We start from the raw sequence: 21,032 nt of genomic DNA, 5'->3' as shown, positions 1-21,032 counted from the left end.
GCTTTTTCCTTTGCAAAGCACTCTATGTTCGTTATCTCATTTGCTCTAAGTACGTAAATAGGGAACTGATGAATAAAAAGGTGAGTGAAATGACTTGGTCACAAAAAAAGTGATAAAAATGGGGATTACAGTTCAGTTTCATTGACTCTTAGAATTTTTTCTCCTTCTCCCCAGCTTTTCATTTTGAAAAAATTCCTAACATACAGTAAAGAACAGAACAACGAGCACCTAGATTAAATAGTCATTAATGTTTTGCCATAGTTGCTTGATTTTTCTTTCTACACACACACACACACACACATTTTTTTGCTGAATCATTTGAGAGTACAGTGCAGATATTATGACACTCCTAAATATATAAGCATTTGTCTCCTAAGAATAAGGACATTCTTCTACATAACATCAATGCCATTATTAAACCTAAGAGTCCATAATACCACCTAATATCCAGTTAATACTTAAATGAAATTTCCCTAAGTGTCCCAAGAATATTTTTATTTATTTTTATTTATTTATTTATTTTGAGACAGAGTCTCACCCTGTCACCCAGGCTGGAGTGCAGTGGTGAGATCTTGGCTTACTGCAGCCTCTGCCTCCCAGGTTCAAGCAATTCTCCTGCCTCAGCCTCCCAAGTAGCTGGGACTACAGGCACCTGCCACCATGCCCGGCTAATTTTTTGTATTTTAGTAAAGACAGGGTTTCACCATGTTGCCCAGGGTGGTCTGGAACTCCTGAGCTCAGGTAATCTGCCCACCTTGACCTCTCAAAGTGCTACCAAGAATATCTTTATAGCTGATTTTTGTTTGTTTTGAGCCAGATTTCATTCAAGGTTCATGCATTTGGTTGGTATGTTTCTTGGTATTTTTTGAGACTTCTTGATAGATACCTGTCATGCATTGATAGAGATTTATATCCTAATCACATTTTGGACATTTTTATCTGTGAACAATAGCTTTTGTCATTGTTTGTTGCCTGCTCATAGGAAGACTCTTAATAATAGTCTTCTCATTTAAAAAGTTTTAAAATAGTTATTCAGGAAATTCCTTTTACGCATTTCTTTATTCCTTTATTAAGGGTCTACTATGCACCAGACATCATTTTTCTAGGTGATTAGAGATGAAATGGTGAAAAGGAAAGGCAAGAATGGAATTTCCTGCTAGTGGGAGGTAGAAGAAGAGAGTATTAAAAATTTTTTCTAAGTCAAATAATGTCATATACATGAGAACGCTAGGTGGTATTATGGCATTATCAGCTTGGCCTTCCCCTTAAATGAAATAGGAAGTGCCCTGTTTCACTTGAACAGTGTTGTTTCTTTTATTAAAAAGTTACAAGAAGTTAAATATTTTGAAAATAATTAATTTCTATTCTAAATTAGCCAGATGTTATATTTGTAAAAGTAGGGAAGTTTGTTCCATTGCTTCTACCAAGCATCTAAGTTTATGTAGTTGGGGCAGCTAGCAGTCTGTCTAATGAGCAGAATGTATACTTTAGGCTTATATAAAGTATTCAGAAATCCCCCCCACACCTCCTTTTTGGTAAAAATAAAGTTTACCACTACAATAAAATACAGCCAGAGGTGTACTGGGAGTAGAAGGAGACTGAATGAAAGAAAGGAGGAATGGGGTAAAGGCTGGGGCAAAGAGCAGGCCCTCTCCCTGCAGGGGAGTATCAGGGGCCTGCAGCCAAGTCAAATGACAGCATGACATCAGGAGGCAAGATTTGAGGGCTTTTATATAAGGTGCAGCATTGGAGTTTGGTTTTAGGAGAGTAGGAAGTAATACATCCGTTACCCAAAGGACCCTTCTCCTTTTTAAATAAATTACCTGCAAAGTTTAGGCCAAAGAGGTGGGCCAGGTAGATTTGGGAAGCTGTTGCTTACTAATATCACCAAATGCTTTATGGTCACTAACCCTTCAGGCAGTTCAGCCCAGAAGAGTCAGCAGAAGACTGTTTACAGGCCCCCACCTGCTAGTTACAGATCATCCCTGATAGAGCAGAGAGGGGTGACCAGGTAGTGACTTTGTAGCCACTGGAGGCAAAGCCCATTTTTGGACAGTTCAGTGAGGACTTATAGACAAAAGATTCACAAATTATGGAGTGAGCTGGATGGAGTGTGAAGCATATTTATGGGTCATGCACATACATAATAGGTTTACTTTTTGAAATTTGAAAGCATGTTTTAAGCTTATCTAGGATTTCCACCTGATTTAAACCTCTTCTTTAATGTCAGCCAAAAACCCGAGTACAAAGAAGAAAGAGGAATACATCAAGGACTTTTCATCCTCATAGTTTGCCATTAATGGCTCATAGTTTGCCGTCGATGGTGGAGAGTGTCAGAATTGGGGAGTAGCCTAATCAAACCTTCTTACTCTGCATGCAGTGGCAGACAGTCCCTTTGCTGTTCTTTTGGGGAATGCAGACTAATAAAGCGCCACCGTCATTTTATCTATCAGTAAGGAGTAGCTTTAATGCTACTGCAGTGGTGGAAGCATTGGGCATTGTCATCCACCCCTGGGGACCAGCAGCTTTGTTTTGGATCATGTATCTGTTATTGTGATGGAGCCATTTATTTTTCAGGGAATGATGCCAAATGATGTTTGTCCCTTTGCTTTACATTTTTATAGCTAGGACTTTGAAGCTGAATTGGAGGAACTTCTTAGCCAATACTATCTTCTCAAACCAAAAGTTTATAGTTGCAGAAGACACGTTTTTTAGTGTCATGGCAACCAGGCAACCTATTATCTTAACTTAAATTTAGAGGTTGAGCATCCCTAATCTGAAAATCTGAAATTTGAAATGCTCCAAAATCTGAAACTTTTTGAGCACTGACATGACATTACATGTGCATTTTGATGTCACAGTCAAAATGCAGATGTAAAACACGCAGTTTATTTGGCATTCCCGAGGGAAAAAAGACCCTCTCAGCCCGCTTCAGCTGCAGTATAACTTTTCTACACATGCCCAGATTTCCCCATGCAAGCACGCCCACAAAGGGTAATAGAATGGCACATGTTCAAGCTGGATATGCCATTGGCAGGATCCCCACAGATGGGACTTATGTGCATTATCCATTGTGTATTTTTGCTTATTTTCTGCTCTGTGGTGTTAAGATACTGAAAATGTCAAAAAGACCTGTAGATATTTCTATGAGCAGCAGTGATAAGGAAAAGTAGAAACACTTATAACACAGAAAGTCAAGCTGTAGGAGAAACTGGACTGTAGTATAAAGGTATAGATGACATGGTGAAAATGCGTGATAGAGATATTGAAGGACTAGAGCTACCTGCATTCATAACAGAACAAGAGGTCATGTCAGTTTATAAAATCAAAGAGAGCCTTCCAAGACAAAAGCCATTGTTAATGAAGCAGATGACTCTGGAGAAACATTTAAAAGTCATCTGGCTGAATGCCTCTTCAATCTCAGAGGACCCGCTTCCTAGTTGCTCAGCTGCTTCTGATATTTCTTCTCACCTGAAAAAGGAAAAAAAAATACAGTGTATAGTAACCTTTTAATCAAAACGCAGCATTGTAGGTGGAGTCTGAAAGCCTGCCATTGTTTGTACAGCTGTTTAACAGCTGATGCAGGTATTCTGGTGATTCTACTATGCTACTTATTACTTTCTTACTGTATTAATGGTATGTCATATTTTATAAGCATATGAAAATGATTGCTCATCAGCAGCATAATAAATTCAGAGTCAGGAATGATGGTCAATGATGTCAAACAGCCACAGATTTTCCACATGGTAGCTGAGATAGTGACCCCTTTGCTTTCTGATGGTTCCATGTATGCAAACTTTGTTTCATGCACAAAATTATTTGAAATATTATATAAAATTACCTTTAGGTTTTGTGTATAACATATATGAAACATAAATGAAGTTCATGTTTAGACTTGGGTCTCATGCCCAAGATATCTCACATATATGCAAATATTCCAAAGTCCAAAACACAAAACACTTCTGGTTCCAAACATTTCAGATAAGGGATACTCAATCTGTATATATATAAATATATGTATGTATTACATATATGGTATGTATATAATATACATTTCCATACCTCCACAGGTTACTGTTCTGGCACATTCCCATTATGTTCTGTTTATCAGACTGCAACTAAAATTTTCATGGGTTCAGCTTTATGTTGAACAGAATTTGCAGAATATGAGTTGAAGCGAACCCTAGTTTAATAATGCTGTGATTCTCCTAAATCACCAAAGTGCATGAAAGGATTATAGAGCTCAGAAATACTGAAGCATCTTTGCAATAAAAAATTATTAGTGAATGTACAAGGAGTCTAACATTTTGGTTTTGCTTTCGCTTCCTAAGATGCAACAGCATTTTGAATTTGAATACCAGACCAAAGTGGATGGTGAGATAATCCTTCATCTTTATGACAAAGGAGGAATTGAGCAAACAATTTGTATGTTGGATGGTGTGTTTGCATTTGTTTTACTGGATACTGCCAATAAGAAAGTGTTCCTGGGTAGAGATACATATGGAGTCAGACCTTTGTTTAAAGCAATGACAGAAGATGGATTTTTGGCTGTATGTTCAGAAGCTAAAGGTAATAATAAATTTTTTTATAGATTTTCATTATTGTCTTGGTTGTATGTTTTCTTTTAAATTGTATTTGAAAATCTCTTAGAGAGCAATCCAGAATTTTACAAGTGACTAAGTTATGAGTCTTTATCTTTTTTTAAAAAAACAGAGGAGTTGTACTCTCCTTTTCAGCACTTAAATTCTGTAATCCTTGAAGGATGATTCTTTAGTGCAGTCGTTTATTCTTTGCTGTGCTAATATGCTCTACATCTAGCTTGATCTTAAGTGCAGTTTTAAGTTTTCCTGTGTCATACTATAATCGTAGGGTTGACTCTGCAATTATTGCATTGTGGTACTTTGCTGCCGTTATAGCACAGCAAGTGTTAGGATTTCTGAAACAGCTTTATTGATAATTCACATACCATGTAATTCACCCACTTGAAGTATATAGTTCAGTGGTTTTTAGTATATTCACAGATGTTGGTAACCAACACTCCAATCAGTTTTAGGATTGTTTTTCCACCTCAAAAAAAACCAAATCAAATCCTATGCCCTTTACCTTAGTTTTTGCTGGCAGGATCAACTAGGTTTTTGTTTGTTTGTTTGTTTAAGAGATGGGGTCTTGCTCAGTCGCCCAGCCCAGGCTGGAGTGCGGTGGTTTGATCATAGCTTAGTGCAGCCTTGAACTCCTGGGCTCAAGTGATTCTCCCACCTCAGCCTCCCTAGTAGCTAGGAGTATAGGCATGCACCACAACACCCTGCCTCCTGTGCCCTTTAGCTTTGAATTCCATCTCTCCATATCCATCAGCTGCACCCCTGCAGTTGTAGCCCCGGCAATCACCAGTCTTTCTGCCTCTGGATTCCCTATTCTGTATGTTTCATATGAATGGGATTATATATCATATGGGCTTTTGTGACTGGATTCTTTCACTTGGTATAGTGCTTTCAAGATTTGTCTATGCTGTAGCATGTATCAGTACTTACTTCTTATGGCCAAATGATATTCCATTACATGGATACACTGCATTTTGTTTATTCGCTTGTCAGTTGATGGACATTTAGGACATTATTTACCCCTTTTGGCTATTATGAATAATACTGCTATAAACATTGGTGTACAAGTTTTTGTGTGGACATTTCTCTTGGGTGTATATCTAGGAGTAGAATTGCTGGGACACATGATAACTATGTTCAGTTGAAGAACTGCCAGACTAATTTTTGAAAAGGCTGCATCATTTTTTATTCACTCCAGCAGTGTATTAAAATTTCTGTTTCTCCACATCTTCACAAACAGTGTGTGACTTTAATTCTAGCCATTCTAGTGTATGTGAAGTGGTATCTCATTGTGATTTTGATTTGTATTTTCCTGTTGACAGTGATGTCCAGCATCTTATCTTATGCTTATTGGCCATTTGTATATCTTCTTTGGAGAAATATTTGTTCAGATCCTTTGCCATTTTTTTTTCCTTTTAGGGATCATTTTATTTTAAAAACATAATAGACTTCATTTTTTTTTGAGCAGTTTTAGAAAAAATTGAGAGGAAAGTGCAGAGAGTTCACATATGCTCCCCCTACAGTGCCCCTGCCCAGTTTTCCCCACTCTTAGCATCTTGCATTACTGTGCTACATTTATTAGATTTGATGAACTGATACTTCTATATTAACTGAAGTTCATAGTTTACATAAGGGTTCACTCTTTGTGTTTTATAGATTTTTCGATTTGACAAATGTTTAATGCCATGTACCCACCATTACAGTATTATGTAGAACAGTTTCATTGCCCTAAAAATCTCCTATGCTCCACTTATTCATTCCTCCCGTCCTCTTCCTCCTAACCCCCTAGTCATTACTGATCTTTTTGCTTTCTCTCTCACTTTGCCTTTCCCAGAATGTCGTATAATAGTTGTAATCATATAGTATGTAGCTTTTTCAGACTGGCTTCTTTCACCTAGCAGTATACATTTATAGTTCTTCTGTGTTTTTTCATGGCTTGATAGCTCATTTATTATTATTATTATTATTATACTTTAAGTTCTAGGGTACATGTGCATAACGTGCAGGTTTGTTACATATGTATACATGTGCCATGTTGGTGTGCTTGCTGAATAATATTCCATTTGTTTGCATGCAATGCAGTTTGTTTATCCATTCTTGAATTACCCATTTCTAATTGAGTTATTTTGTCTTTTTATTACTGAATTGTAATAGTTCCTTATGTATTCTAGATACAAATCCCTTCTGTTCATCAGGGTTGCAGGATACAAGATGAATATACAAAAATCAATGGTATTTGACACACTTTAACTGAATACTACATACTTAAAATGAGCAATCAAAATGAAATTAAGAAAGCAACTTCATTTATAATAGCATCAAAAAGAATAAAATACTTAGAAATAAATTTAAGAAGTGTAAAACTTGTACTCTGAAAACTATAAAACGTTGTTGAAAGAAATGAGAGGAGATCTAAATAAATGGAAAAGTATCCCATGATCATGATTTGAAGGCTTAACATTGTTAAGATGGCAGTCCTCCCTAAACTGATTTACAGATTTAACTTGATCCCTATCAGAATCCCAGATGAGTTCTTTGTGAAATCTACAAGCTGACTCTCAAATTCATATGGAATTGCAGGAGACTAAGAATAGCCAAAACAATCTTTTGAAAATGAGGAACAAAGTAGGAGACCTCATACTTAACTGATTTTAAAACTTACTACAAGACAATGGTAATAAGGACAATGTAATACTGACAGAAGGATAGATGTATAGACGAGTGGGATAGAATTGAGAGTCAGAAATGAACCCATACATATATAATCAACTTATTTTTGACAAGGGTGCCAAGATTATTCAGTGGGGAAAGAAGTTTGAAAACTGGCACAGGGGCAACCAGATATGTAACCATATGCAAAACCTGGAGTTGAATCTTTACCCAACATCGTATACAAAAATTATGGATACAGAAAAATGGATCAGGCCAGGCGCGATGGCTTATGCCTGTAATCCCAGCACTTTGGGAGGCCGAGGCGGGTGGATCACGAGGTCAGGAGATCGAGACCATCCTGGCTAACACAGTGAAACCGAGGCTGAGGCAGGAGAATGGCATGAACCCAGGAGACGGAGCTTGCGGTAAGCCGAGATCGCGCAACTGCACTCCAGCCTCAGTGACAGAGCGAGGCTCGTCTCAAAAAAAAAAAAAAAAAAAAAAAAAAAAGGATCAAATGAATCAGTTTTGAACTAATCCACTTAAATGTAAGGGCTAAAACTATAAAATCCTGAGAAGCAAACATAGAAGTAAATTGTCATGACCCTGGATTTGGCAAAGCTTTCTTAAATATGAGACCAGCAACAATAATAAAAATCAATGAATTGGACTTCATCAAAATTAAACATTTTTGCACATCAAAGGACACCATCAAGAAAGTGAAAAGACAGCCCACAAGTTGGAAGAAAATACTTGCAAATCATGTATAGCACTTTTTGATGGTAAACTTGAGGAAGACATTTATTTTTTATCCCTTACCTATACAGCAGTAACATCCTAATATCTCTCTCCCTGCCTCTTTTTGCCATTCTTTAAATTCTTTCTCACTTAATTTTCAGATTTAATATTGGCTGAAGCAGGGATAATGAGATCAATCAAAGGGGTCCTTAGGACACTAGTCACAGTGTTTGTACTAATACTGGAACTGGCTTATTTTCAGGCATTTCTAGTGTGATCAGATGGCAAAGAACAAGCATATATATACGTCAGTTGCCAGGACTGCTGGGAAAGCCTGGTAAAGAGAACACTGGGGAAAAGCAGCCTCCTGCTCCCCTGGGCCTTCTTTGAGCCTGATGATCACTTGATATGGAACTTACCCTCTGAAATTCCTTGATTGTTCTTTTCTATATCCTTGACACTGTCCTTTTCCAGACCAAATTATCTCATCTGGAATACTGCAACAATTTTCTTTTCTCACTGCTTTTAGAATAACCTGTCAAAAACTCATCTGATTATAGTATTGCCTGCTTAAAACCTTTTAATTACTCCCCATTCCCTATCCGGGTTGTGTAGCTCACTTGAGCTCTGCTGGCTGGTGAGGGAATCTGGGTCCTTTTTCTGGTATTTGAATTCAGTGCTACACAGGTTACTGGCTGGGTAGAATATCTCAAATTGTAAATCACGAGTATTCCAATGTAGATAGTCCGTTACGATCTACAATAAAACATTGATGTTTGTATCAAAGATCATGGTGATGTGAGGTTGGGTACTGTACTGTCTGTGAGAATTTATTGAGGAAATTTAAGTTATATGGTTTTATTCACATATAGTGTATAACAACTAGTTAAGGGATAGGTGTCTTCTTATCTGACTTTAAAGTAGCTAAAAGTGGATCATTGTACTTGTTAAAGGTCTGGGAACCATGGCTGTGTTCTGAAAATACCTCAGTGATGACAAATAAATGACTCCCAGCCTATCATAACATTAGGACTCCAGTTCATCCCTTTGCTTCATAAGTGTGTCTTTTCCTTTTGTGTATTTGCTTTAGTATAGAAAATAGGTTTTCTTGATTAGAAATCTAAGAAGAAGAAATTGAACACTGGAGATTTTTCTATTTCTTTGAATTACGAAAAGTTAGTGTAATTTGGCAGTATATCCCTGTGCCATTATTATCTGTCAGGTAAGTAGATGGTAGGGCTTAGGAAAATAGAAAAATTTTTTTCCTATTTTGCTTATTTAATGGGTATGTGTTTGTATTAAAAAGGGAAAATAGGAATGTAGATGATGTTAACTAATCGTGAAAGTTATTGGGAAGGGTTACCTAATTTGAATAAAGGTATCATTGTGAATTTCCAGGTCTTGTTACATTGAAGCACTCCGCGACTCCCTTTTTAAAAGTGGAGCCTTTTCTTCCTGGACACTATGAAGTTTTGGATTTAAAGCCAAATGGCAAAGTTGCATCCGTGGAAATGGTTAAATATCATCACTGTCGGGATGAACCCCTGCACGCCCTCTATGACAATGTGGAGAAACTCTTTCCAGGTAGCAGACACCCACCCACCTATTCCCCATCCTTCTCCAAGGGAAAAAAATTTTAAGTTGTATTCTCCCATCATTTGAATGATTTTAGTTTCAAGACCTACTTCCTATTTTGTTTGGAGGGAACACATTAAGATTTGGCACACTCCACCATTGAGTAAATACCATCATGATAGATGTTGATGATTGTGTATTTCATTTCAATAACTAATCCAGCCCAAGATTTTCTGGAGCTGTTTGATTTACTGCTGTGTTTATAGGTTTTGAGATAGAAACTGTGAAGAACAACCTCAGGATCCTTTTTAATAATGCTGTAAAGAAACGTTTGATGACAGACAGAAGGATTGGCTGCCTTTTATCAGGTGAAGTCAATTAAAAAAAACCTAATTATATTTCATGTGTGTTTAATTGAAATGATTTGTAGCCATCCCTTTGGTTTTTACTATAAAATATTTACTGTATGATTTCCTCTTTCCTTCATTATAGGATGGAAATGATTTTTTATAAGCTGTATTTAATAGTCATAGTCATACTCCAACTTGAATTACACTATAGCTATGTTATTGGTGTTAAGAGTGAGTCAGTGAATGTTCTTTAGAATTCTGTGTAGTGATTTTTAACCAATTCAAATACTACTATTATCACAGTTTATATATTTTTCTCTTGTTGAAGTTGATTTCAGTTTATAAAACTTGGCGGATTTTAAATAGTAAAACTATGATCTTGGTGTTTATCAGGAATATACATCTTCTGTCCCTGTCTTATGCAAGGCACATAACTAGGACACTTCCACTTCCTCTTTTGCATGTAGGGGGCTTGGACTCCAGCTTGGTTGCTGCCACTCTGTTGAAGCAGCTGAAAGAAGCCCAAGTACAGTATCCTCTCCAGACATTTGCAATTGGCATGGAAGACAGCCCCGATTTACTGGCTGCTAGAAAGGTAAGGTGCTGTCTCTGTCCCTTGTGTAGTGTAGTTAGAGTAGACTTGTTATTAGAATGAAAATGGAGTCAATAATGGGTGATTCTACTGCTGCTGTATTGACTGGGTCAATTGTTTTAAATTGATTGTATTAAAATAGAATGAAATGGCTGTTGGATATGCACTGTGTTGTACACTGTCCTCTGTGTACTTTTATCTGTTATGACCCATGCGATTCTCACAAAGACCCTATGATGATAAGTATGCTCTTTTGAAAGTAAAGGTGTCTGGGCATTGTGGCCTACACCTGTAATCCCAGCACTTTACGAGGCTGAGGGAGGTAGATTACCTGAGGTCAGGAGTTTGAAACCAGCCTGAGCAACATAATGAAACTCCATCTCTACAAAAAAATACAAAAACTAGCCAGGCTTGGTGACGCATGCCTGTAGTCTTAGCCTTATGGGAGCCTGGGTGACAGAGCGAGACCTTGTCTCAAAAAAAAAAGAAAGTAAAGGCATAAGTCAGGTGCAGTGGCACACACCTATAGTCCCAGATACTTGGGAGGCTGTGGTGGGAGGTCTGAGCTCAGGAGTTCAAGTCCAGGCTGGGCAACGTAGCAAGACCCCATCTTGAAAAATTAAAAAAACGGGTTTTTTGTTTGTTCGTTTTTTTTTTGTTTTTTTTTTTTTAAACGTAAAGGCATGGTATCATGGCTAAGACTGCAGACTTTGGAACCTGACTTGTGGTTTGAAATCCTGGCTCTACTCATTTATGTAACAAAAATAATAGTGTCTGCTATGGGGAAATTTTAAGGTGAAATGATATAATTCATGTAAAGTAAGTAGGGTAGAACTTAGCATGTAGTAAGTACTTAATGAGTGTTAGCTGTTATTATTATTTTTGAAATTACTGTATTTAGAATACTGTGGGCAGAGGGCAGCTTGTCTGTATTCAGTGAGCGGGAGACCTAGTTCCCACTATGGAGGACTTTCATAGCATGGATGAGAAAAAGCTAGAGAGCAGTCTCAGTGCAAGGTAGTCAATGCCGAGAGAATCCAAAATAGCCAAGGAAAGCAGAATGAGGGGAAGGGCCATTCTATATAAGAATAACATCCTGGATATAAAATTAGGCATTTAAGAAGGACCAAAAAAGACCAAGCTTAGCGTGGGACCATGTTGGACTAGAGAGAGATGAGGTGGGTTAGGTAAAATAGGTAGAGAGGGAGGTGCCAACTGGGAGAATGGTTGAAGCCTTGGCACCAGAGGAGCTGAGGGGAGACTTACTTCCTGGTGGTGGAGTTGAAGCAGGTGAGGAAACAGTGCTGGATGGGGCTTGTATGTGGTGGGCTGTAAAGTCATTTTTCTTTTTTTCCCTTGTTTAGTTTTCACCATTGTTAATTCATAAAGCTTTGTGAACTCCCATCATGTCTGATTTTCAAGGGAAGTTATTTTCTTTAACAAGTAAATGGGTATTTCTTTATATAATAAGGTGGCAGATCATATTGGAAGTGAACATTATGAAGTCCTTTTTAACTCTGAGGAAGGCATTCAGGCTCTGGATGAAGTCATATTTTCCTTGGAAACTTATGACATTACAACAGTTCGTGCTTCAGTAGGTAAGGTATTATGACATTATTAAATAAAAAGCTTTTTTTAATACTGAAAAAATTGTAAGGTTTAAAAAAATTATTTCAAGCCATAGTTTAAAAATGTTATTTAAGGATGAATGCAAATTAAATCCCTATGTTACTGATTATTTAAGACCACTTAAGAATTCTCTGAATCTCTTTTGGAGTGAAGGGAACAATAAATACGTAGTTCAATCTCCACATTGTTGGTGTCACTGTCGGTGTTTCCCCAGGGAGCAGATACATATTTTCTGCCCTCTACCTCCCATTTCTCTTATAGTTTCTTGGGCTACAGTCTATATACAGTGAGGAAATAGGTCTATTTGGTAATGCATTTTTGATAAGAAATAGTCATTTTAGATATATTCCATCACACAACTTAGCAGTCACTAGCTATCATTGCTCTGCAAACAATACTAATTTTATCTTGTAGATAATGTATCTACTGAGATTGGAAGTATCCCCCAAATCAGACTGATCCAGTGTTATTGAGCCTTTATATGCTACTGCCTCCCTTGAGAGACTTGCCTTGGAAGGCAAAAATATCTTAGGTATTACAATGGTTTATGGCCCTCCAAAACATCACAATAAATAAGCAGATAGACAGGATAGCTCTGGTATTGGAATTTCATGGGGCTGGGGTGAGGTTAGGAAAATAAGTGTCTAAAAAGGCTCTCTAGCTGAGGTGATAATAAAAACAAGGTTGAGAAGAAACACTGGTTTAGAGAGATGTGGTGCAGGACCAAGGAGGCAAGTTTAATAACTTATATAGTCTCCCCAGCTTTACGTGAAATCTGGTAAATGGGGAGTGGCAGGGGGAAAATACCCATCAAAATGAACACTAAACCACCAAAACGGTTATTCTTATTTTTGTGTCATAATACCACTATGAAAGGCATGATTTTTAGGTATTTGAGTCATTGTTCAGCTTAGCAAAGTTTTGAGGTGGACATTCTTGGTCTCAAAACATTAGAATTTTAAAAGCTGTTTAGAAAATGACAGAATGGTTCCAGGTTATTTTATTTTACAGTAGTACTTTTGGATTAAGTACATATAAATGGCTTATAAATACAAGGTCATTATTGTGGAAACTACTTTATATTAATATGAAGTCCAGTATAGTAGTAAAGCTTTCAATTATTTCCAAAAATCAAATCAAAGGCATTTTTGGTGGAAGGTTATGTTGACATTAAAGTTAATTTCTCTCTCTCATTTAAGGTATGTATTTAATTTCCAAGTATATTCGGAAGAACACAGATAGCGTGGTGATCTTCTCTGGAGAAGGATCAGATGAACTTACGCAGGGTTACATATATTTTCACAAGGTAACCACTCTGAAGTGGAGGGATATTCATGCTATATTAAGAAAAGTATGAATTGTTTGACTATTTTCTATCATCTTTCAGTATGACAGTGATATTTTTGAGTATCTTGTGAGGTTACAAAAGGGAATCTGATAGTGTTTGCTTTCTATCTCTTGGGGAAGAAAGAAATTTTAATGTGTCAGATAATTTTTATTCTTTAAAACTAGTTACAGCTGGGTATGAGGGCTCATGCTCATACCCCCAGCTGCCGAGGAGGCTGAGGTGGGAGGATCACCTGAACCCAGGAGATTGAGGCTGCAGTGAGCTGTGATTGCACCACTGCACTCCTGTCTGGTTGACAGAGTAAGACCCTGTCTCTAAAAAAAAAAAAAAAAAAAAAAAAAAGTTAAAAATAAATAAATAAAACTACTTACGCTTGAGAATCCCCTTTCTGCCATTTCTTAGCATCCTATAGAATTATGACTGTTGCCCAGTGTGTTCATTTTATTCTAATATTAGCAGTTTGGTAGGAAGGAAGGCATGTTTTGTGAAGCATTGCTTACTACCCCCGTTCAGTTATTTACTCCCTTCCCTAAATTTGTTTAACTTTTTGTCTTATCCACCTTTAGGATTGGAGAGGGAGAAAGAAAAACTGCTTTGTGTGCCAAAAGCAAAACTCTTGGTGTTTTTGTTTGTGAAATAGGCTCCTTCTCCTGAAAAAGCCGAGGAGGAGAGTGAGAGGCTTCTGAGGGAACTCTATTTGTTTGATGTTCTCCGCGCAGATCGAACTACTGCTGCCCATGGGTAATATTTTTAGAGGCTATTGTAAAACAAAAACAAAAAAACACCAAAAACAAAACAAAACAAAACAAAAAGCTCAATACCCTGAGAAAATAAAAATCAATAGCTGATTGGCTATATGTTACATATAGTTGGCTATATGTTACAAAGTGTGACTTTTATAGAGAAAATGAAGCTGTTTCTTAACTTTGTCCCAAAAGGATTAGGCCACATTTCAAAGTGGTGTTGTGGTATATGGAGAGAAGTCTTCTTCCATAGGTTGTTTGAGGTGGAGTTTTCACCTTTAAAGGGTAACAACATTCTGCTCACATCTGAACAACCAAGATGGAAGAGGCAAGGCTGCTACAGCAGCTACTGTTAAGTGTTTTAAAGAGAAGTAAAGATCGTAAACATCATGTGACAAGTAGTGAGTGCCCACCATGCCCATGTGGTGCTGTAGTGACCCTGAGGGAATAGAGTAGTGAAGATACAAGGGGTTTGATTACATTATAAAGAACCAGGTTTCTTTGGTTATCATTCTAATTGTCTAAAGATATGTTGAAGAACTGAAGACTTTTACTGTACAGGATAAACAACTGACATAAAATGTCTTAGTTGCCTCAGCTGAATCACACCTAGATCAGGATATAATTAAATATGGGTTTGAGGAATGAACTGAATCTGGTCATTATCCTCTCTGCTTGTCCTAACTAGAGTCAGTAGGCTTCAGGAAACCGGTGATATGGAATTTGATGTAATATAGTGGGACACTGGTTTATATCGCATATTGTATGTGAATTGTTAATCAGTGGCAAAAAAATACTGTGTTGTCATCACAATTGTTAGAAGAGATGGTCTCACCTAGAAAACACTGAGTTAGGTCTAGGCAAGGTATTTTCTTAATGATTGGGTCACTCATGTTTTGTAACTTTTTCTGCTTTTTGAAATATGCATTTAACTATTCCTAGAAGGGAAAGTAAAAGTAATAGTCTCAGTTAGTTTTACTCCCTAGATGACATGATATATGTATTATTTTAAATGAAGATTTATTTTTTGTATCTATTCATTAGCGTAGGGCAGTCATTAGGAGGCTTGTATGTGACTGTATGACCTTAACATTTCTTAAGATCTGGTTGAATTGATGGGAAACTGAATCAGAACCTAACCTGGCAGGCACTAAATACCCATTTTAATTTAGATTTTCTTCTTTTCTCCTTTAAGTCTTGAACTGAGAGTCCCATTTCTAGATCATCGATTTTCTTCCTATTACTTGTCTCTGCCACCAGAAATGAGAATTCCAAAGGTAGGTAAATCAACTCAAGGTAAAACTGTCCATTGCCATCAGATTATATTTGTAATTTTTACCTGATGCTCCTTTTTTTGTCACGTCAGAATGGGATAGAAAAACATCTCCTGAGAGAGACGTTTGAGGATTCCAATCTGATACCCAAAGATATTCTCTGGCGACCAAAAGAAGCCTTCAGTGATGGAATAACTTCAGTTAAGAATTCCTGGTTTAAGATTTTACAGGAATACGTTGAACATCAGGTATAATGTCTTTAAAAACATTTTCAGGAATAAGACAGTTTGGATGCAGAGCTGTCATTGCTGTTCATTTTGTATTTAGTTTGAATGATACATGTATTTGGTTTGAATGATACATACATCAGATATCTCTCTGATAGGATGTCCCTATCAGAGAGATTCAGAGTCTCTGTAAACAATTATCTCTTTTGTAAGAATTACGTAAGAATTAAGTAGCATGAAGGATTATAAAGTGGCATCTAGAATCGAAAGAGAGAGGAGACTTACTACTAATCATCACTGATCTTCATTTATCAGATTTTTGGGCACCTGCTGGGTGCCAGATCTTGTTAGGCACAAATGACTAAAACAGAGCCACCAAGTATTAAAAATATGCATATGAGTGTTCTTTAAAAGGCACTGCAGCTATCCATATTATGAATACTTTAGCATTTTCTAAGTGATGGGTGATTCAAAGGGTCTCATACAAGTTACAGTCACATCTTAACATTTTCTGTTTCATGAAATGAGACTAAACACAAGTATTTCCTGCCATTTTAAACCGTTTTGCTCTTATATGCTTATTCTTACAGGTTGATGATGCAATGATGGCAAATGCAGCCCAGAAATTTCCCTTCAATACTCCTAAAACCAAAGAAGGATATTACTACCGTCAAGTCTTTGAACGCCATTACCCAGGCCGGGCTGACTGGCTGAGCCATTACTGGATGCCCAAGTGGATCAATGCCACTGACCCTTCTGCCCGCACACTGACCCACTACAAGTCAGCTGTCAAAGCTTAGGTGGTCTTTATGCTGTAATGTGAAAGCAAATATTTCTTCCTGTTGTATGGGGACTATGGGTAGATAGGGGAACAATGAGAGTCAACTCAGGCTAACTTGGGTGTGAAAAAAATAAAAGTCCTAAATCTAAAACATTGCTGTAGTCATTTATGTTCATACAGTCTCTTCATAAGAGGTAACTAGAAATGTTTTGCTGTATCACAGTAAAGTGGAGGGTAAGCTAGGAAAAGGGAAAATTATCAGATGTCTGCAAGAACTCACAGCCCTCTCCTGGCAGAGCTGCTTTAGATGACATTTGCATCTTGTGCCCGTGTGGCTTCCTTCCAGTCCTTGCCTCATCTTAGGGACGTCATCAAAGGACTACACTATTTTTGTTCTGCCTACATTCCTAACAGCTGCCTAGGCAGACTCAGACTTGAATCTTCTGTAGGAGTTCATCACAGCTCTATTTTGCAAGATAGTAGTTCATTTTTTTCTCTTTTATGTTGAGCCAAAGCCACTTCTGGAGACTTGTCCTAGAGCAGGGGTCAGGCTTTTAAAAAATTTTTTATTTGTTTTTAATAAAGAGCCAGATAGTAAATATTTTAGGCTTTGTGGACCTCTTTTGGAACTGTTCAGCTCTGCCATTATAGTGCAAAAGCAGTTACATAGACAATATGTAAACAAACGAGCGTGGCCATGTTCTATTAAAAGTTACTTATGAAAGCAGATGGTGGGCCAGATACGGCCTGTGGGCCATAGTTAGTTGATTGCTGTTCTAGAGGAACAACTAAGCTAACTAAGCATTTCTGATGAAAGTCTAAACCTTTGTCAGATGAGTAGATTGCAAAAATTCTCTCCCATTCTGTCGGTTGCCTGTTCACTCTGATGGTAGTTTCTTTTGCTGTGCAGAAGCTCTTTAGTTGAATTAGATCCCATTTGTCAATTTTGGCTTTTGTTGCCATTGCTTTTGGTGTTTTAGACATGAAGTCCTTGCCCATGCCTATGTCCTGAATGGTAATGCCTAGGTTTTCTTCTAGGGTTTTTATGGTTTTAGGTCTAACATTTAAGTCTTTAATCCATCTTGAATTAATTTTTATATAAGGTGTAAGGAAGGGATCCAGTTTCAGCTTTCTACATATGGCTAGCCAGTTTTCCCAGCACCATTTATTAAATAGGGAATCCTTTCCCCATTTTGGAATCTATTCATCTGTCAAAGGGCTAATATCCAGAATCTACAAAGAACTCAAACAAATTTACAAGAAAAAAACACCCCATCAAAAAGTGGGCAAAGGATATGAACAGACACTTCTCAACGGAAGACATTTATGCAGCCAACAGACACATCAAAAAATACTCATCATCACTGGCCATCAGAGAAATGCAAATCAAAACCACAATGAGATACCGTCGCACACCAGTTAGAATGGCGATCATTAAAAAGTCAGGAAACAACAGGTGCTGGAGAGGATGTGGAGAAATAGGAACACTTTTACACTGTTGGTGGGACTGTAAACTAGTTCAACCGTTGTGGAAGACAGTGTGGCGATTCCTCAAAGATCTACAACTAGAAATACCATTTGACCCAGTGATCCCATTACTGGGTATATACCCAAAGGATTATCAATCATGCTGCTATAAAGACACATGCACACGTATGTTTATTGTGGCACTATTCACAATAGCAAAGACTTGGAACCAACCAAAATGTCCAACAATGATAGACTGGATTAAGAAAATGTGGCATATATACACCACGGAATACTATGCAGCCATAAAAAAGGATGAGTTCATGTCCTTTTTAGGGACATGGATGAAGCTGGAAACCATCATTCTCAGCAAACTATCACAAGGACAAAAACCCACATGCTGCATGTTCTTAGTCATAGGTGGGAATTGAACAATGAGAACACATGGACACAGGAAGGGGAACATCACACACCAGGGCCTGTTGTGGGCTACAGGGAGGGGGGAGGGATAGCATTAGGAGATATACCTAATGTAAATGTCAAGTTAATGGGTGCAGCACACCAACATGGCACATGTATACATATGTAACAAACCTGTACATTGTGCCCATGTACCCTAGAACTTAAAGTATAATTTTAAAAAAAAGTGAGTACCATAAAAAAAAGTCTAAACCTACTTGAAAGAGAAAGTACAATAATGCATTCAAAGAACAGGTAGAAGATTTTCATTTGAATGCTCATTGGTTGTTTAGGGACAACATTTTGAAATACATTATAAAGGTGAATTTAGTTCTTAGAAACTTTTGAAAAGGGAATTGCTGGTGTACAGATAAATACAAGGATGCTTAATAGAGGAGTGAGTAGGCAGAAAATTATCTGGTAAGTTGGAAGAAGGGTGTATTTTAGGCTACCCATAAGCCTGTATGATATAAGAATATCGCTAAGAAAGTGAGGAAAGTCATTCATCTTAGATGACTTTTGTTTGTTTGTTTTTGTTTTGTTTTAGACAGTCTTGCTCTGTCACCCAGGCTGGAGTGCAATGGCTTGATCTCAGCTCACCGTAACCTCCACCTCCTGGGATCAAGCAATTCTTGTGCCTCAGCCCCCCAAGTAGCTGGGATTACAGGCAGGTACCACTGTGCCGGCCAATTATTGTGTATTTAGTAGAGATGGGGTTTCACCATGTTGGCCAGGCCAGTCTCAAACTCCTGGCCTCAAGTGATCTACCCACCTTGGCCTCCCAAATTGCTGGGACTACAGGTGTTAGCCACTGCACCCGGGCCTAGTAGATGACTCTTAATGATAATCTTGTGTTGGTAGGTGCTTAAGTTGCCTAAACCTAGAATGATTTGATTCTAGGCATATTTACTCCTGGTAAAGCCTCAGACAGCCAAGCTAAATGACATCGAAAATACTTGGGAAACTTGGTTGAGAATGATTACACAGTGTACATGACAAGATTAATGTATGACATAAACCCCAAATTGCCAGTTTTCCAGGGAGTGGGGTCTGGCTCTAGATTTTTAACTTTAGTGACTGAGATTTGGCATATTTAGTTACCACCCAGAAGTTTGATAGTAAAGATACTTAGTTAAGCCAATTTCATAGCAGCAAACTATAGGTCAATTATAATGGCAGCACCTTTCTGGATTTCAAACTACACACAAGGCTTATAGAAGGTTCTTGGCACAAAGAATAAAGCTAGCTTTTTCTCTTCTTTTGCAATTTAAATTATAGAAGATTTGAAGAAACGGCCCTTGAATTGTTGTACACATGACTTAATAGCTCACTTATTGGCTAAGCCTGTTTTCCTGGATATTGGTAATTTAGTGCCAAGGAGGCACTAATCTACACAGCATCTCTAACAACCAATAGTCCAGTTCCTTTGAGCATAAATTAAAAGATTATTAGCTGATGTCATTCTGCCATTTCAGTCTGATGTGAGCACTGTCGTGAATGACCCACCCTTTACAGGTTTATTTCACTTTCTCTTAAAATCTGCTAAAAGGTACCGTATAGTTTGACAGAATGATACACTTCTATTTTTAAAAAAAAAGAAAAGTAAAATCCACCTAAAATCTACTTTTAAAGTTTTAACATTTTCTTGAAGATCTTTTGCTACAAAGGGACAATTGTATATGTGTGGTAGGTTATCTTGGTTGACATAAGGCCTGAAAGCTTCTTAAGTCCTTCACAAGTAAAAATATAAAAAGGAACTAACCTTAAGCCTATGATAGCCCAGTCTCCAGAGGATTATACTTTGTGGGAAATTTGCTTGTATTAGACTGTGATATGAACATCTTGAGGCCACAGAGTCAGAGCATGCTCCTGAATGCCTCCTGTCTTGGAATTGCCTTAGTTTGGTCTAGAATCTTTGATAAAGGATCATTGGACTAGGTCCCTAAGAAGGGAAAGTCTGGCCACGAAGAAGCAAAGTGGAAGCTGGGCAGGGAGGCAGTTATGTGTGGTTCTAGACTGTGCAGTGGAAAAATCAATACCAAGCATGTACTTTGCAGCTTTTCTAAGTACTTTTATTGTGTTAGCTCATTCCAATCTTAGGAAGTGTGGCAGATTTTATTTTCTAAAAGTGGCCATAGCAGTGTTCCTGGTCCCGTGTACTCTTCCAGAGCCTGGCTGCCCCCCTGAAGAAGCAGCCTATTTCTTCTCTCCTTGAGCCTGGGCAAGATTTTGCAATTGCCTAGTAGTAGAATACAGTGGAAGCGATGCTGCGTGACTTCTGAAACCAGGTCACAAAAAATGATGTAGCTTCTGCTTTCTCTCTTTTGATGTATAAGGAAGCCCAGGCCACGTGGAGAGGCTGTATGTGAGTTTGGGCTGACTGCCCTAGCAAAGGGCTTAGTCGACAGCCAACAGCAGCCACCAACTGCCAGCTGTGTCAGGGAGTGAGGCTCCAGATGGTTCCAGCTGCTAATCTTTGAGTCTTCTACCTGGAGCCCATGCATGGGAAGGAGAGATGAGCCATCCCTGTTGTGTGCTCTGTCCAAGTTCTTCATTCACAAATCTGTGAGCATAATAAAAAAGCTTGTTTGACACCATT

General features: G+C 37.8%; 1 protein-coding gene across 3 annotated transcripts in view; it reads left to right on the top strand.

Annotated features, from left to right (window-relative positions):
* The window catches only part of ASNS (asparagine synthetase (glutamine-hydrolyzing)), a 74,623-nt gene extending 57,965 nt beyond the window's left edge, over positions 1–16,658 (top strand). For all 3 annotated transcript variants that reach the window (XM_055114729.2, XM_008961976.5, XM_003809684.6), the window contains 10 exons: positions 4,332–4,569; positions 9,387–9,572; positions 9,830–9,931; positions 10,381–10,508; positions 11,977–12,103; positions 13,334–13,440; positions 14,123–14,223; positions 15,421–15,502; positions 15,592–15,747; positions 16,317–16,658. In XM_055114729.2, the coding sequence (XP_054970704.1) occupies positions 4,332–4,569; positions 9,387–9,572; positions 9,830–9,931; positions 10,381–10,508; positions 11,977–12,103; positions 13,334–13,440; positions 14,123–14,223; positions 15,421–15,502; positions 15,592–15,747; positions 16,317–16,526 (1,437 nt within the window). In that variant the 3' untranslated portion in view covers positions 16,527–16,658. The remainder of the gene's footprint in view (positions 1–4,331; positions 4,570–9,386; positions 9,573–9,829; positions 9,932–10,380; positions 10,509–11,976; positions 12,104–13,333; positions 13,441–14,122; positions 14,224–15,420; positions 15,503–15,591; positions 15,748–16,316) is intronic.
* The last annotated feature ends 4,374 nt before the right edge of the window (positions 16,659–21,032 follow it).

This window comes from Pan paniscus, chromosome 6 (assembly GCF_029289425.2).
Source record: "Pan paniscus chromosome 6, NHGRI_mPanPan1-v2.0_pri, whole genome shotgun sequence".
Lineage (NCBI taxonomy): Eukaryota > Metazoa > Chordata > Mammalia > Primates > Hominidae > Pan > Pan paniscus.
The sequence above is the reverse complement of the archived record's forward strand: the minus strand, read 5'-3'. Positions and strand labels throughout refer to the sequence as shown.